Below are 17,720 nucleotides of genomic sequence, written 5' to 3' on the forward strand. Positions count from 1 at the left end.
CATAATTCCAGTTCTGAGCTGGTGGAGGACAGCGACTAGAGGATTGCTTGTTTACGTGAGTGATAAAAGGAGATATTCATGCTGCAACAAATAAATCTTGCTACCTTAATCAGTAAACCTGCCTGAGGGTGCCAAGTACCTTAGCAGACGTGGTTAGCGGACTGTATATAGCTTGGTGGATCACAGGTTGTGACCACAACCTTATCTCTGTCTCTCAGTGGATTGTATTTTATTTTACAACATCACTGCCCCATGTTCCTTACTATATTTTCCTGCTTTCCCCATTTTAATCTATGTCGGGTCAGTACAATTCCTCCAAGGTGTAGCTTATTATTTTCAGACTTCCTTTAGACTTTTGTTGATTTGGGCACCTGAAAATTCTAACTAGGGTTAATATGAAATAAGGAAAAAAGGAAGAAGAAATTTTGGGATTCTCACTAGAGCAAAATAATTTTACTGGGTGGGGTGACATGAGCATAGTCCCGTCTATGTAGGCCAGATGGCAAGAAAGGGAATGTGGTTTGGCTGTGTGGTCGGAAAAATATATATATATTTGGGGAAACAGTAGGGGACAGATGGAGTGTGCTTCCAGAAAAACAAGCAACACTTTGATTGCAGCTTCCCTGTGACTTTTGACAGCTGCACAACAGGAAGAAATGCATGCATTGCAGGTTCTCTGACATTGCAGCATCCGAGTCCTTGAAGAAGAAGCACCAGTTGAGTTTCTGCCTGTCACACACAAGCCCTGGCCTGGGTGGGTGGGTAAGTGGGTGACAAACACCCCTGTTTGATGACAACCCCACCACTTCACTGATTCTGACATTATCCTGTCGTTATTTTAAATGAAAGCACCCACGGAAACTCGTTTTGCAACTCTCTTGCATCTCCTGGGTTTTCTTTGTATTGTCGCACCTTAAAATCATCAGCTGCAAAGCAGAATTCAAAAATTGGCATTACCAGTTTGGGAGGCGGGGGGGGGGGGGGGAGGAGGACAGGATAGAAATAAATAAATACAACTATAATAAGAATTACTACTGCTCTGTAACGTTATATCTAGCAGTTTCATTTATCTTAAAGGGTTTTAAAACAACATAAGCCTCTTAATACTCTATATCACTTAAGGTGGAGCGTAATCAAATCACCACATTTTGTTTGGCAAACACACACACACACACACACACACAGGGACACACCAGGAAAAGGAAAAGGACACAAAAAGCCCAGATGGTTCAGGTCAAGGCACAGTGGATTTCCCACATGCTAAAATAAAATGCAAAACTGTTGCATCAGGGTTTTGATGAGCAGAGGTCCCTGGGCAGGCATCTGCAACAGGAGCTGGAGCTGTTATGGTTTCTCCCTGGGATCTTAGAGGCATGGAGTTTATGGTGGGAAGAACAGCTGTGGAAGGGGGGGGGAGGAGAGACCCCTGCAGGATTTCAGAGAGGGCACGTAGCTCATGTCCCACATGGCGAAGATAAGAAATGGAAGGAGGTGGGGTGGAAGGGGTTGTAGGAAATGGCTTAGGAATACCCAGCAACACAAGCTAAACTGCAGCTGCAGCAACAGGGTGGAGGGGTTGGGGAGAGGAAAACTGCACACAGTCAGCAGATTCAGCTCCTCTCCAGTGAGAAAAGCAAAGGGCTGCCAAACAAATTCCTGCTTGCTGAAGGCCCTGGAGGGAGAGGGGGCTCCTCGCAGCTGCTCTCCGAGCTGCCTCCAGCTCTCCAAGAAGGTGGCCTGGCTTGGCTCCGTGCGGGAAGGGCAGAGTTAACTCTGCAAGGCGTGCATGTGGTTCATATCAACAGAAGGGAACTTGGCACCAGGAGAACACGGGCTATCAATTTACCCCAGTCTGGATGACGTTTCCTCCTCTCTCTCTGCTTTGTGGGTGTTTGCACACACAGGAATCAATACAGTGGCTATAGGTGGATTTCTTTTTTTTCTGGGCAGCAATGTTGCTTAAGGAAGTTTGGAGAGCTTGGAGAGTGTTTTTTAAAGTCACTGTTCCACTTCAAAGTGGTCAAGCTGGCCAAACCATTTTTTAGCCAACAGGAACACCCTAACAGGCAGACGTGGTCCTCTTGACCCTGGTCTCATTCTCTGGTCTGAACGCAAACTATGGTTTGCAGTTCAGTTGTCATAATAAACCATAGCTTTTGCTGTGGAAAAATATGAGCTGTTGCGGGGCAGGAGGTACAGGGTGCTTTTCTCATTCTCAAGCTACAATTCCCAGTACGCCCAGCAAACTACAGTTCCCAGCATTCTTTGGTGTGTCGGGATGTGCTTTAAATGGATGGCATGTAAGTAGCCCAAACATCTCGGGGTCTAGAGAGGGAACTTCTGAGTTTATGCTGAATGCTAAGACAGACACTCTCCTTTAACTGAGTGTGCATGGGCAGAAATGACAACATTGCTACCCAGTCACACCAAGCTGGATTGGTTCCTGCATTGCAAGGGGTTGGACTAGATGACCCATGGAACCCCTTCCAACTCTAAAATTCTATGACTCTTTGCTGTTTTCACTGGTTAGGTCTCATGCCCAGCTCTCCTCCTATACTTCCATCCCTGCTATAATGCGATAAAACGTTTGGGCAATCCTAGGCCGTTTAGCACCATATAATACTGTGCTAAACATTTGGGGAGGGTAAAAAAAAAAAGGTGACCAGTATGAGCACCCCAGACATGACTCTTGTTCCAGGCTGAATAGCAGCACTCCTGTTTGGGGCTGGAGATACGCTGCAACAATTTGTTGTGGGTCCCCACTGCCCTTATCACCACTAGCCAATTATATTCTGTGTCGGATTTTAATCATAGACAGATTATGCCTGCACCGTGGCCTTTCTCCACACCAGGTCAGGTTTAGATTATTTCATGGAGCTCTCTACCCCAGGCCTCGCCTGGTTTCTTCCTCTCTGCTCCTATCTTAATACATCTCCCGCTGAGTTTCAGCCAACAAGGAAGTTGCATCTTATTTCAAGGCAACTATATTTCCTCTCTTAACAAAGGCAGGCTAGAAGTCTGCTTCTCTTCCACCCATCCAGGCCCAGGCAAAGCCAGGGACGGGGTCCTAAGGCGATTTCCTGATGAGTGTCAGCTGTCACACTGTGTCACACATTCAGTAAAGGGCCTGGCGATGAGCGACTGGCCGTAATAACACCACATGGGGGAGAGAGAGATTTGGGGTTGGCCCAAGACGTCAAGTAAAAATCGAAATGGCACTCCTTGTCACAAATTAAAATTGTGGTGCCAGGCCCTCAGAAAGTTTTCTTTTGGGGATGGCAACAAGAGGACTTGCCCTGCCCCAGAACCATCCATAAAAAAGCAGGAGGGTGAAAGGGCAGCAGAGGCTGTTAAAGTATCTATTGACTTGGCCCTTGCTTGTTGTTTTTTGACTGAACTCGCCGTTGGAAGGTGGTGAGGATTTTTCAAAAGAAGGCTGTGAGCCAGTGTTGGTTAAAAATGGGGCAAACCATTTTATTTGTACTCATCTTCCATTAAAATGGGTTCCCAAGACCTTAATCAGACATTATTTATTATTAAATTTTATATTGCTTTCATATCCCACCCTTCATTGAAGAAGCTCAAGGTGACATACAGAGTTGTCCGTCTCCCCATTTTATCCTCACAAGAACCCTGCGAGGCAGGTTATGCAAAGACGGTAACACGCTGGCTAGTTTTTACTTTTTAAAATGCTCTGTATAAAACAGTGTGCGGCTGTCTTGTTCCAGTTTCCTCTCTTTCTTTTCTAGCAAGGCTCCTGTGCTGTTGTTGTCGTCACGCGTCTGTGCATGATTTCTTTGGGTTGCAAAAATATTGCATTGACTCTATTTTAAGGTCGTAAAGTCTCTTCTACAAATCATTAATATTGTGCACAGTATACGGCTGAGGGAGCATCGTAGGCAGAAAATTAAACAAGGGAGCTTGCCACCTACTCACTGCACACCTTAATGTGGAGCATCACCTGATGAATTTCTGCCTGGCACATGCCAGTTAAAGGCACAGCAACCCTGCCAGCAAAGAAAGTGGCAACTCTAGATCAGCTTGAAAGCATAATTACTTGTCAGTGTAACTGGTGCAAAAAAGAAAACAAATGGATAATCTGAACCACTTTCCTTTTTGGGGAGAAGGGAGAACTTAATACCAGCCACCCTTGTAACAACTGTAGGTAGAATTGCTGTTTTCGATTCTAATTTTCCATCCCTTAATTGAATGGATTGCTGCCAAGGACACCCACTCTGTTTACATTCCATCTGCTTCTCCTGTTTTTCAGTAACAGCTTGGTGCAACAGCCTGCAGCTTCAGCTCCAGGCAGCTGGGGAATAGACACTCTCACTCTTTCTCAGCATCCCATCGCTTGTACTTAAACATCTTTATTAATGGCTTGAAGGAGGTGAGTAAACAGCACATGACGTTCTCAGCGCCAGGTAAAGGCCAATATATTTTACTTTCAGCTGTCTATCAGCTACATATTATAGATGGAAGTTGCAGACCAAGGGAAATCTGTAAATCACCCAGGAGAGGCAGTTTCAGGAGGAGATGCTCACACAAAGGGCAGATTTTGGCAATATGGCACCCTGCGCAAGGGCCAAAATCCCACCCACCCCCCATTTCTTATTTTCACAATAATTCCTTTTGGTACAGTTGCTTTTTTATGGATCTTCTCTGCAGGTACCCACATAATATAGGTTTTGTTGTTATTACTAATACTCCCTGGGCTCTGCACCCTGGGGGGGGGGCAATGACCCACACTTCCCTAAATCAGGCACTGCTGACACAAGTAAATTTGCATGGGCTTGTGTTTTTGTGAGGAAAGGCCTGCCAAACTTAGGGTATCCTCCTTCAAGCATATTTTTCCAAATAATTTTCAGATTCCACCCCAGACGACTTCCTTTCCCACAGGTGCTACTTATCACTGTGTGGATATTCCCTTTGAATATGATCGCTATCTTTGGGCCAAAGCTGTACTCTCAAAAGGTTTAGCATGAGCTGCACCTTGGATGAATATGCAGCAGCATGCGTCAGAAGTTAACAGACTGTGTGGCCCCACAGCCACCTCCGTATCTTAGTAGGGAGTCCCCAAACATCACCACCCTTCTCTTCTCCCTGCAGTGGTTGAGTCCCTAAAGGGTTGAGAGCCTTCTTTATGGATATTCATACACCCAGGAGATCCCATACAATGTGCTCTGTGTGTTAAGTACATGCTGGACCTCTGCCACAGCAGGGCCTGTGTTGGTCAAAGCCAATCCACCCAGCTTCGGGTAAAGTGGGCATGTTCCAGACCCTTTACAACACTGTCATCAAATGCAGTTATCCCCCCCAGAATAGCAAATTATTGCTCTTCATTATATTTCTTACCCACCTTTCACCCGGGGTCAGTTACAACAATGTAAAAATACACTATTAAAGGCAGCTGAAACACTAGGCATTCACTTATACGAAAGCAAACAAGGCTCCACTTTGTGGTTGTGTCTTCCTGCAATCTTTAGCCAAAAATGTCAACTAGCCAGTGCTTAGGCCTGATTTTTGATTCTTGGTCTTACTAGAGTAGGACAGAATATCCGGCAACAGCACAGGCTGAAAGTTGCTGTGGCCGAAAATGTGTTCTTCATTAGATAGCCTGACAAAAATGCTCAGCCTGCAGCAGCTTTTCACATACAGAACTAGAAAACTCTCTGGCTTATGTTGTTTGTACCAGCAGGACACTTAATCCCTTCTGCTGCTAACAACTGGGTTTTGCCAGTCTTGAAGGGCAGAAGTATGTGTTCAGCACTAAAAACAAGTATCAGCTCAGCATAGTTCATTGCAAGGGCACTTGGCCCAGGAGTGCGCATTGTGGCGGTGGTAGCGCTGCATCCCCCTTTTTGAGTTGACGAATCCTCTTTGCTTTGACCCTTGCACGACATAAATGCTGGCAGACAGGTTCCATGTTATAAATCTTTTATTTATAGATGTACAATTGTATAATTCTAAATTAACAAACACAGCCTTTGCAAGTATCTCTCAGGATCTATGCTTTTTTATTGCACATCGCTCATAACATCCATGGCTATCTATCTACTTAAGAAATCAAAAGGTTTGTGGACAGGTAGGCACCGGGGTTGCCAATGCCGTTTTCCAAGACGTCGGCAACTTCATGCTGAATGGGGTGACCCTCCAAACACAGTTGGAGCTCAAGGGATCACTGCAGGTTAGTTAACAGGACTGAGGTTTTAGACAATGATGTGGCCCAGGTCTTCCGTCACAAAACAACATGGGGCAGGGCGGTCTTCTTGTAGCTTTAAGTACACACTGAGTGAATCCGTCCTTCAGTGTGGGCTAAAGTATGGCAGGTATCAAGACTCATTAAAAGGCAAACTCTGTGGCTTATCTTAAATGAATATCCAGTTTGTCGGCTCCAAAAGAACAGGATAAGTTAAAAGGATATTTTATCAGTTAACACCTAACCTAGCATTTGGTACCTGGTATTCTGTTTTGAACAAGCGAATTTCCAGAAGGAATTCTGAATGCTCTGTATAGAAAATGCCTCTGGATGAGAGGAAGAGCAAAACAGAGAGGAATCCAGCTGGTGTGGTCAGTGGTAACTTGGCATAACTAAGTCTTCTCTTAACAGGACACATTAGCCTTGGTCAAGAGCACCTATTTAGTTCCACGCAAGAGGAATGAATGCAGGATAACCTTCCTCCTTAGATGACAATGGAGGATCCAGCACAGAGACAGGAGGAGCACACAACTAGAGTCGTCAGAACTGTGAGCATTAACCTTTACTCAGCTGTATGTAGTAATGTTAAAAGCACAGTATCTGCTTCTAAAAACACAAAACAAAACAAAAAACAGGATGGGCATCGCTAAGGGAAATGGGTTACTGTTTTTTTAAAAAATCCAGTGGAAAATAGACTATACTGTCCGGTCAAGTAAAAGGAGTAGTACCAGTCAACTTCTTTTAACTTGCTCAAGCAAAGAGAGACTGTAGCCAAACCTCTTCTGACAAAAAAGACCCTGTTCTCTTCCAGAAACCGATAAAGGGCAAAAGCCAGCAAACTAAGCTGCTATGCCTTGGACTTCCCTCCCTTGGGCTACCAAAGCCCCACCAGTATGAATGGAGGATGTGTATTGGGGGCGACCCATTTTGCTGACGGACACCAGGTTCCTGGAATGAAATCAGCACTAGCTGTTTGCCAAGAAAAGGAGGCAGCTTTGCTTACAACTTTATAGCACTGCAAGATGGAAATCAGCATGGGGGGGAGGGGGAATGGCCAGGAGGAGGTTTCCACGAAGAACATCCATGTACCAGAATGAACACTGATTAAAAGGCAGAGAACACAGGGACTGCAAAACATAAAAATAAGAAGTTCCACACGAAAAGCACAAGTAAAGAGACAAATCTCTCTCCTCGCTCTGAGCATCAAGCCCTCTGTTGAAAGGTCATGGATTTAGACCACAAATCCAAAACTGGGCCGAAAATTGAGTGTAGAAAAAACTTCCCTAGCAATTTTAGTGATTCTCTTATACAAAAAATGGGGGGACGATTTCTCCAGTAAAACCAAGCTATTAAAAAATACAAAACTTGTGTGTCATCAGACAAGGTTGCTTTATGTAGGAAAGTTTTCACGGGGTCAAACAGAGAGAGAGGGAGAGAGGGGGAAAAGGCTGAAATTCACACATCTTGGGTTATGAAGTTCGGCAAAATAATGAAATAATTTAATTCTATCCCTGCATAGTTTAGAAGTACAACATATTTACAGCTATAAGTTAATTCTAAATAATTTATCTTGCTTTTTAAAACTGATTTTTTTTCTTTTCTTTTTTACTCCTACGGATCTTCCAATTTCTCCCACTCTCTTCGAAGTGACCAGTGCAATTTCAAAAGCTCTCTGATTTTCTCCAGGCTTTAAAAGAAAAACAACTCAATGCTTGCTCTCAGAGACATATGACAGTTGATAGCGAAGGAAGGAGAAAAAAGACATGGTCTCCCCCCCTCCCCCATTATAAGAGATGTCCGAGTCTTAACGCTGGACAGAGAGAGAGAGAGAGAGAGAGAGGAGGGCGGTTGTGCGTTGCTAATTCTCCAATTCCATTTTAATTTAAGGTCTGATTCTTTAAATAGAAAGTCTCCTTGGCTCAGTGCACTTCCCCCAAAGTCTTCAGGCATCTGAAGAGTCTGAGAATAAAAGCAGTAACAGTATTAGAAGGATAATGACAACCCCAGAGAGCATGTTCCACAGTTTCTCCCATTCCTATAAACTGGACTAACTGGAAATGCTAATCTGCACATTTAAATGTATATAATCTTGCCATTTGACAACTTGGTACATGGGGAAATTCCCGTAACAGTAAACAATGAGGCCTTGCCACTTTCTAAGTAGAGAAGATATTAAAACAGCATGAAGCACCAGAAGAAATAAAATCCAAAACATGTCCACAGCTTCCTAAACAACAGGTGTAGCGATGCAGTCTTAGGCTTCCTTCAAATTTGTGTGGGTTCACCCAAGCCGATGTCTGCATGCATGCCTCAAAATAAAGAAGAGGGTTTGGTGGGGGTGGACAGGTTTGAGAAAAGTGATTGCGCATTTTAATTACCCCAGGAAAACCAGTGTGCCTTCACTACTTTCTGTTAAACAGAGCTGTCTCACTTCCGAAACCCTGACCAAAACTGAGGTAATTCATTTGTGGCTGGGCTGAACTACTTCAGACTGGAGTTGTAACCTAGCCTACTCCCATAAATGCTAGTTTTCTACATAGAGGGATTTGCTTTCTGTATGGAGATGCATTCAGTCTTGGGAACCCCCATCTGCAATCTGAAGTGGTACAGCCCAGAAACAGGTTTATCACCCTGCGGGGTCAAATTACAGATTGTCCTCCTGACCTCCTTGCCATTGCTTCAATTAAAATGCAGCTGCAGGGCATCTGAATGGGATTGGGTGTTGTGTTGTCTGAGGAAGGGGTGGGGTGTTAACCCTTTCCCAGGTCAACCCCCCACCCCAAAAGCTACTATTAGCTTGGCTGGAGAAAAATGGCAGGTGCCTGCCCTTTCTCCTAATTGGCCGAATAGCAGATTCCAGGGCTGAGCAATTTTGGTCGCACAAATGGCCTGGGGAGAAAAGTTTCCCACAGCATCATAGCCCTGATCCACTCAGTCCCCCTACTGGCACAGCTGCTTTTAAATTTGGCAAGGTTTTTGAAACTGAAAATTTCCACCACAGCACTTCTGAGTATTATGCAGTTTGACCCTAAGCACTAGGCCTTAATGGGGAAGGAGAAGATACACTCCTCACTGGCATATTTTCATACAGATCTTTTTTTTAACTTTGCGCTGGTTTTGTATTGTTTTAATTTCCTCTACTTCTCTCTATTCCATTATTTACAGGGAAATCTCACCACAAAGCGATAAAATCCTTGCAGTTCTCTGCAACCTCATTTGCACACCAAGCAGCTCCTCAAACGGTTCCGGAGATGTCACCATGCTGCTGCAAAACCTGCTTTTTTGGGTTGTTTGCAACAACACAATGAAATCTGCAATTCCTCTTTAAAGAGATTTCCTCCGGCCCCCCCCCCCCATTTCCTAGTTCTTTTGAGTTCTGTGCCGGTACCATAGAACCGTTTTTTCCATTCAAGAGGCAGCAGTCATACCTCAGGTTGCGAACGTGATCCGTGTGGGAGGCACGTTCGCAACCCACAGCGCCACGTCTGCGCACAATGCGATTTGGCACTTCTGCATATGTGCGTGACGTCGTTTTGCGCTTCTGCGCATGTGCCGAAACCCGGAAGTAACCCATTCCGGTACTTCTGGGTTCGGCACAGTCCGCAACCCAAAAACGCGCAACCCGCAGCGTTCGTAACCCGAGGCATGACTGTACAAATGGGCTTAACACAGGTGGGCAAAGTGGCCCAGTTACTCGGAGCAGCTTCAGATGTCAGAGAAGCACCTTCAACAGAATGAGAAATTACTTAGCTGCTCATTCCGCTTATGGCGCTTCTATGGTAGCAGCTGGAACCACTTTCTTTTCAGATAAGTTCTGAAATTCTCAGCTAGATGAGAAAGTAGGAGGATGCTTTCAAATAAACATGTGACAAGCCAATCAACTGCGAGGTCATTTTGTTTTGATCCCAAATGCTATGTAGGAGAAGCTGAAAGGACCCCAAAAGGCCAAAGTACAAACCAAGCCTAATGTCCTGGCATTATGTGTGACTTCTTGATTAAGGGGTGTCTGTGCATGGAAAAGGAGACCTACACCTATAAGTTAGACTAAGCCAGCAAATAAGGACTATGGTGCCATGCTTGAGAATCATGAGGGGTTGGGGAGAGAGGCATTAATCACTTACTTAGCTCTCTATGGACTGTTTCCGCAATAGTTATCCATGCATAGAAGCCTGAACTTCAGACAGCCTGCTGCAGCTTGGCGTCCCCATCTTCTGTGCTCTCTGATACAGATCTGAATCTCCAAAGTAACGTGCCCGGTACAGCAAGCCTTCCTCTGCAAAAGAAAGCCATTATCATTGAAGCAATTGTCATGAAGGCTGGCAAGCATAATTATTCCCTTGGGCCTGTATAATACTTGTTCCCAGATACTCCCCATGCAGTTCACTGGAGAGATGGTTTGGTTCCTAGTTGCTTCTGGAAAGAAGACATTTCCCTTCACCTATCCCATTTTGTCACAAGTCCCTTTAAGCAGGGAGCTGTAAGGGAGTCAAGAAAAACATTTATCTATTGCTATGCACCTGCCCCAGACATTGCAATTACAGCTTATTTTAGGGACAATTTCTAAAGTAGGGTTGGAACAGGGCAGGCAGCTTGGTTGCTACTGAAAGCACATCAGAACATGTCTTTGTCTCTACCTTTGGGAGGATTATATCAGCAAAGTTATTGTGCTGACCACAGGTGATGATGACCAGCTCTGTCTAAAACAAGATTTAGCTGTAGCATCTGAATACACTGGACCGAGGTCCTTCCGTGAACCAGACTTGTAAATAGGTCAGGGTTGTCTTTTCTTAAGATCATAATCTACCAACACCTTTGTCAAGCTCTCGGGATGGAAAAGTCAACTTGGAGAGACAGCTTTCTCTAAGGGATGGCCCAATAGCCAGCCTGAAAACCAAATCTAGCACCACAAAGGTTGGGACACTCACTCTGTTGTTTTTCCTTCCAACAGTTATTTCGGAGATTTGCAATATAGTCGTCTTCCACACTCCTCTCCACGTTTTTCAGATTTGTCCCAGTGTATTCTTCTGCAAAGTTGTCAGCTACATAGTAAGATACTTTCAAGTGTTCGGTCGTTCTCTTGAATATATGGCCAACCGACCTGGGAAAGGGGAAAGAAAAATAAAGATCTAATCCAATACCACAAATTAGTTTGAATAAGGATATAATAAGCCATAGAGCAGTCTTGCTAAAACGTGAGGCCCACCCAAACCAAATGCAGGACCCTTGGCCATGTATGGTGGCCTATAAAGCGGAAAAAACAACCACCTCTGTTCCCCCCTGTCTAGCAAAACCAAAGTGGTTGTGAAGTACCTTGCAGGCTGCAGTACCTTGCTCAATGGGACACTAACTGCACTGGCCTATTGTAGGTTATATGAAACTGAAAGGGTAAGTGTTTGCTAGACTTTCAAGTCCCATTATTCACCTGGAAAGAGAAAAGATCTGCTCTTCCCCTAAAGCAACAGGAGGCCAGACTAAAACAGGCTGCTGGCAAGAGTGATATGCTTGCCTGAAAATATTCCCTAACATTGTCTCTAATAAGCTGTTGCCATTTTTCTTCTAGGGAACAATATAATTTCACACTTTTAAACAAAATCAAAATACATTCAATTTTTTTTAAAAGGCTGCCTTTTATCTCTAATGCAAGAGATCTGCCCATGGCAAAATTTACAGGAGCTTGTACTCCTGGAAGAGGAATTTTGATAATCTGTGGAGTGACTCCATCTCTCTGACTGACCCGCAGCACACACACACTAGGATGAAGAGCATGAGGTCACTTGGCCTTGCATCAGAATCCAGCAGCAGGCCAAGGGAAAGGCAAAAAGCAAGAGTACCTGTACCCAGAGCATAGGGTAGTAGCAAATACTAAGGGGGGACTTTTAAAAAACATGCTAGAGGTTCTTCTCAAGGGTTTATTTACACAGGTGATGTTTTACAAAGAGAATTAAACGGATCACTTGGAAGCATTTCAATGGCTTCTGAACTTTTCAGCAGCAATGCACTTCCTTTTACCAGCCAAAACAGATGGTGAGCTCAGCTTACCAGATTTCCCCAACAGCAGCAGGGTCTAGTGCAAAGCAGTAGCTGGCGAGTCAGCATCGCCCCCTGCTGGCTGACACTGCACATTTGTCAGTCATAATTGCTGCGGCTGCAATGACGGAATGCTAGCAGAATGCGTTTATATTATATTCAGTTGCTCAGACAGGGGATGGGATCACTTCCAAGATGTTTGCCACTTGGATGAGGCAGCTAATTTGCTTGTGATGAGCCAACAGTGGAATTGATGCATTTGGCTTTCCATCCAAATCTCTATGGGGGAAGGATATGCAGTTTGATAAAAGGAGTCTGAGAAAGGAGGCAGCTCAAGGGCCCTAAACACAAAGGGGAAATCACAGACTTGAGAGTTCAGACCCTTTTCCCGGCCTTTTCCAGACTACAAAATCTACAAAGGGACCTGGAACAAAGTATCAAACCTTAGCAATGAAGCTAATGTAAGGACCACCAAAATGAATTAATCCAATCCTTACCATTGATGGAGTGGAAGCAGTTGAACGACATCACCCAAAAGCATTTGTTTAATAAATATACACAAGGAAAAGCCTGTGTTACAAGCTAGCTTCCTCCTGTTTGACGCCACTTTTGTAACTGCTTTCAATATGATGCTGCAGCAAATGCATGATGGGAAGCAAATGGTGCAGATGTGGATTTTCATTCAAAATCTACCCCTGCCCCATGGCTTGTATCAAGCAGAAGCCATGCACTCAGTACTGTGGGCCCAATTCTATAGAACTCCCTCCTCAGATCAGACCAATTCCCTCCCTGTTGAACTTCTGATTCTGGGTGAAGACATTTTCTTTTTTTAAAAAAAAACACAACAGCATGTATTTTAAGTAAGTTTTTTCTGATTTTATAGCTAACTACAACTGGATGAATCTATTATGTCTATTGCATCTCTTTTGCAACCTTATTATGCACTGCTCAAAAATTATGAGTGTTACATCTATGTAGCATACATCCATGTTGCAGTTTGTAAAATGGGGTGGTAATTTTAAAAATCTAATCATCCTCCCCTGTGTTAAGATATTTGGGCTCCTGTACATATTCCAAATCATTCAGATGGCTCCCTTCTGCCAGGGGACTATCTTCCAAGAAATAGACTCAGCCTAATCCTCAAACATCCCATCTCACAGATAAGCGCCACAGCTTCCTATCATGGGCACAACATTCCCAGTGAGCCATTCCAAGTGGAGTTTAGGCCAGAAACACGCATTGCAATGGACAAGCCCAAACAGAGCACTCTTCTCCATGGCATCTCGTTCTCCTCGCCATCCCTCTCTCCCTTCCTGGAAGGCAGAATGGAAGGGAAAGACCAAAACAGATCAGCAAAAGAAGGACACCTTCTCTTTCTCATGGGCTCAGGTGTCCAGATGCCCTTTCCCTTCTAGAAGTGGAAGTAGCAGATGAAAGAGGAGACACATTCATCATAGGATCAGATCCAGCCTGTGGCTTGCACAGAAAGCACGGGGGGGGGGGGGAGAGGAGAGTCCATGGACTAAACATTCAGAAATGTTCTCCTTGCAGTATATCTAGTTCTTTCCCAGATAGCACCATCGTCAGCCTTAATCAGCTGGTCAACTTGGTCACTGCACAATGAGAGCTGAGCTGAGCTTATAGTCTCAAGCACGTTACAACTACTGAAACCTTTCACATGGCAGAGAAGACGCCAATTATTACAGAGGATAAAGGTTTTCTCTCCCCCCCCCCCCCCCGATTTGATCAGTAGCTTGCAGGAATCAAGAACCTCAACTTGACACCACAGGGGAAAGCCTGCAGGAAGAGGTGAAGGGTTCTCTTCAATCCTGCAAAACCTTTTTTTCAGAATGTTTTTTTCTTAACTCCTGCATAACTTGGAATGCCACTTTACACCGACCCATGGAAACCACGTTGGATCCTAGAAGCTTGTGCCAATGTCACTTGGAAAATTTATAAAATGAATGCATGAAAAATTCCAAACCGAAGATCTGCCAATATGGAAAGCAACACAAGGGATTTGTTAAGTAACACATTCATTTGGGCAATGACCACAAAATGTTTCTTTGTGAAACAGTAACCATTTTCATGATAACAGACAATAGTCGGGTTTCTACAGAAGACATGTGCAGACGGATTCTGATCTAGGGGAAGTTTCACACAAGTGAGTCCTGCCCCCCACCGCCCCAATGCATCCTGAAGTCCTGTGCACAGAGTATTCTGACCACATGAAGATCTAAAGGGTTTAATCAGCGTGAGAGAAAGAGATGGAAAGGAAAAGAAGCAACATAGGGGAAAGAACGCATCAAACAAAAACAGCAATTGGCAAAAGACTTCTTTGCTCTTAACCCCCCTTCCATACACTCGACTGCCCAAGCTAACTGTGTAGAAGAGTAAAGGGAACTAACGGTCTGTGGCTCAAACTGTAAGGTGGACTGGAGACCATCATCTGGCTGAGAGCAGAAACGATGATGAGGATGAGAATAGGCATCAGCTGGACAAACAGCCCAAGGCCACCCTAGGGAGGAAGAAGGGAATGTCGTCAGTGCATTTGCATTCACAGAAGGGCCTCGCCATTCTTGCTCAGACCAAGCCTCGGATCCAGGGAGGAAAGGAGGGACTTGATGTTGAAAGACCAGCCATTGCAATGGTAATAACACAGAGCGCTTTCACAGCATATTAAGAGTACTCAAAAGTTATTTCGAAGGCATTATCTCAGCAATAATTGTAATGGAGATGTGGCCCTCCAGATGTTGTTGGAGCTACAATCTTAAGGACATAAGGAAAACCCTGATGGGTTAAACCCAGGAATTCTCCAGTCCAGCATTCTGTTTCCACAGTGGACAACCATATTCCACTGGCAAACCCACAAGCAACATGTGAGTGCAGTCACACTTTCCCACTTGTGCTCCCCAGCTACTGCTATTCCAGAGCACGATGCTTCCCATACTACAGGAAATATACAGCCATCATAACTAGTAGCCATTGATAAGTCTCACTGGACAGCCATCCACAACGGTTGGACATGCTGGCTGGAGCTGGCGGGCGTTCTGAGCCCAACATCATTCGGTGGCCCACAGGGCCCCCAAACCTGTCTTTTAACATGGCTGTAAGGTAGGCCAGTATCATCATCATACCTGTACCACAGATGGGGGCAGGGACTGAGAAAACAGTCTCTCTTGCCTAATGCCCCAAGCAAGTTCAGAGGCAAGAAGTGAACATCCTAGTTCACAGCCTGGCACTTGGCTTTTGTGCGTATGAATTATGAAACTTTAAAAAGGCACTGAGTGCAGTGCATTGGAGGACACTGATTGTACTGGTAGTTAAACACAATTGAAGACAAGTAGTCACTCGTCTTCTATTTGGCAACTCAGTCCTAAGGGCGAAAGCTGCATCCTGGGGGGGGGGGGGAAATCGCAATCAAATATAAAAGCAAAAACCCAATGTGTTTGCTTTAGCTTTCGGCTAATTAACAGTTAACAAACCAGCTGGGACAGAGGAGTACAGAGGAGCAATGTTTTACTGGAACGGGCCAGCATGTTTTGAAGCATTTTTACTTTCTCTTCCTTCTTGCCGCAACTTACGTCGCCTTGATGCTCCCGCCTGTCTTGCCTCTGGTGGTAGGTATATCGCATCCTGCCGTTGCTGTATACGTGAACGTTACCTGTGGGTGAAAGTGGGAGTTGTTAAGAGCAACTGATAATACAGTGTCAGCAAACTGAGGCAGCGTATGGCCGAGGTCACAGCAAAATTTGGAATATTTCACTGCTGGAATGGAATTTAACCAGGCCCTAACAAGTGCAGCGACAGGTTAGAAGGTGATAGTGAGAGCCCAGGATAAACTCCATAATGAGAGAGATGACAGGCTGGGTTGATCCAAAGGCTGCAACAGAGAAACCAGCTTAACCAAGACTTTATACTGAGCTACACTCATGTGTGGAAGATGTGTTCCACTGCACTAATAGGTAGGTCGTATTTACGATCAGGGTTCTAATCCTTTAACAACTAACCCCTTGGTGCGTCAAAGGAAATATGCATGGAAGAACAATGCAACGTTAAAGGCTTTCTCAAAAAGTAAGCTGCAAAACTGCTCAAGTCGCAACTGCAAAAGTAGCCTAGGCTATTGACATGGGTGCAGTTCAGCTTGAGAGAAGAATGACAAAACCTTGTATTATTTGCAACTCTACTTTTATTGCAGGGCGTATGCCACCTGGCAGGTAGGTCACCCGGCACAGAGTTGTGAGTCTCTCGCTCAGGAAAGATGGGCAGTGGTCATAGAAATTGACCTTCACAGTCCCCTGGCGTTAACTTTTACAGGCCTGTTCCCCTCATTCCTGCATGTCCCACTTTGTGGCTCTTAAGACAAAGGATCCCCAGGCGGTTGCTATTCAGCCACCCCACTCCCGGAGCCAGGGGGGGGGTGTGCCTCTGGTTCCCAAGAGGTTCATCATCTCACGTGGCTCTCCCCGACGTTCCCTCCAGGTAGATTCCACCACTCTCGGAGGCTTCCTGCTGCAGGCAGAGACGGTGCACTCCCTGTGTTGTCTTCCTTTGGGCTCTCTATTAAGGGTGGGGCCTGCCAGGGAGACTCAGATAAGTACAACCCCCCTCCTCTCCTCAAAAGCCCTTCCTCAGTTCTTGAGAGCCCTACAGGTCACTCGGCCTCCGTCTCATCTGTTCCCCCTTGCTTCTCCCCCCACCTTCCTGCTCTGGCTACCTGTTCACCGTATCGTCTCCTAGACGTGGTCAGGAGCTGGCACCAAATTGACACCAACACGCCAGTAAGAAATTGTTCCTTAGAAAGAGGAGGGAGAGGACAGGGATTTTCTTAAGATTGGTGCAGGCAATGACACCTTTGCTCCTAGAAATCTGCCTCCTGATTTCTTGTCTAGGCTCCCTTGCATCTGTCACACATCTGCCACTACGGAGCTTTCCAATCTTTAAGTGACATTTAGTGCTTTCAATAGCCAGGCTCTAAGGCATGCTAAAATCCCTCCAAAAGCTTAAGATAGAGAACAGCAACCTGCTGGGGATCACAATTGGAAGCCCACAAAACAGTCATCAATAGGTTAGAGAGCCAAAAGCTTTGGGAAAGTGGGGGGCAAGGAGTACATGCATCAGTCTGGTCCCTAATTTTGGTTTCTTATGTGCCTTTAAAGCTCAGAACATGCATATCAGGCATAAGACACACTGGAGAGATGGAGAGTAAACAGTGCATGTTCACGGATGTTTTATAAACTGAACATGTGCTTGCCCCCTTTGGGTCTGACATTACTGCCCAAGGAGCACTTTTTGGTGAGGATCTGTGCTGTGGAAACACTGGGGGGGGTGTAATTTGGCCAATGTGTGTTTTTCTTTGAAAAGCACCCTAATATTGCACCTGTACACCATCTAGGAGTCTTTACTAACACATAAATGTACATATTTAACATACTGGTTTTGATGCTATATAAATATTTTTTTGATTTTTTTTAAAGATGTAATTTTCCATTTG

At 44.9% G+C, this 17,720-nt stretch overlaps 1 protein-coding gene and 1 long non-coding RNA gene across 7 annotated transcripts in view; one reads left to right on the plus strand and one right to left on the minus strand.

Annotated features, from left to right (window-relative positions):
* On the plus strand, positions 1-6,724 carry LOC117046760. Of its 5 annotated transcripts, none has more exons than XR_004426623.1 (3): positions 1-55; positions 4,271-4,390; positions 6,611-6,724. It is a non-coding gene; the product is annotated as an uncharacterized LOC117046760 (long non-coding RNA). The 5 variants fall into 5 exon arrangements; XR_004426619.1 differs by lacking the exon at positions 1-55 and adding an exon at positions 636-762; XR_004426622.1 differs by lacking the exon at positions 1-55 and adding an exon at positions 636-758.
* Positions 5,921-17,720, minus strand: part of DNAJB12 (DnaJ heat shock protein family (Hsp40) member B12) — a 25,964-nt gene continuing 14,164 nt past the window's right edge. Inside the window, exons 5-10 of one of the 2 annotated variants that reach the window (XM_033149113.1) lie at positions 16,683-16,802; positions 15,811-15,890; positions 14,635-14,744; positions 11,125-11,297; positions 10,321-10,472; positions 5,921-8,158 (exon numbers count right to left, since the gene is read on the minus strand). In XM_033149113.1, coding sequence (XP_033005004.1) covers positions 10,351-10,472; positions 11,125-11,297; positions 14,635-14,744; positions 15,811-15,890; positions 16,683-16,802 — 605 coding nt within the window. In that variant the 3' untranslated portion in view covers positions 5,921-8,158; positions 10,321-10,350. The remainder of the gene's footprint in view (positions 8,159-10,320; positions 10,473-11,124; positions 11,298-14,634; positions 14,745-15,810; positions 15,891-16,682; positions 16,803-17,720) is intronic. The other variant, XM_033149115.1, reaches the window with a different exon arrangement.

This window comes from Lacerta agilis, chromosome 5 (assembly GCF_009819535.1).
Source record: "Lacerta agilis isolate rLacAgi1 chromosome 5, rLacAgi1.pri, whole genome shotgun sequence".
In the NCBI taxonomy this organism is placed as follows: domain Eukaryota; kingdom Metazoa; phylum Chordata; class Lepidosauria; order Squamata; family Lacertidae; genus Lacerta; species Lacerta agilis.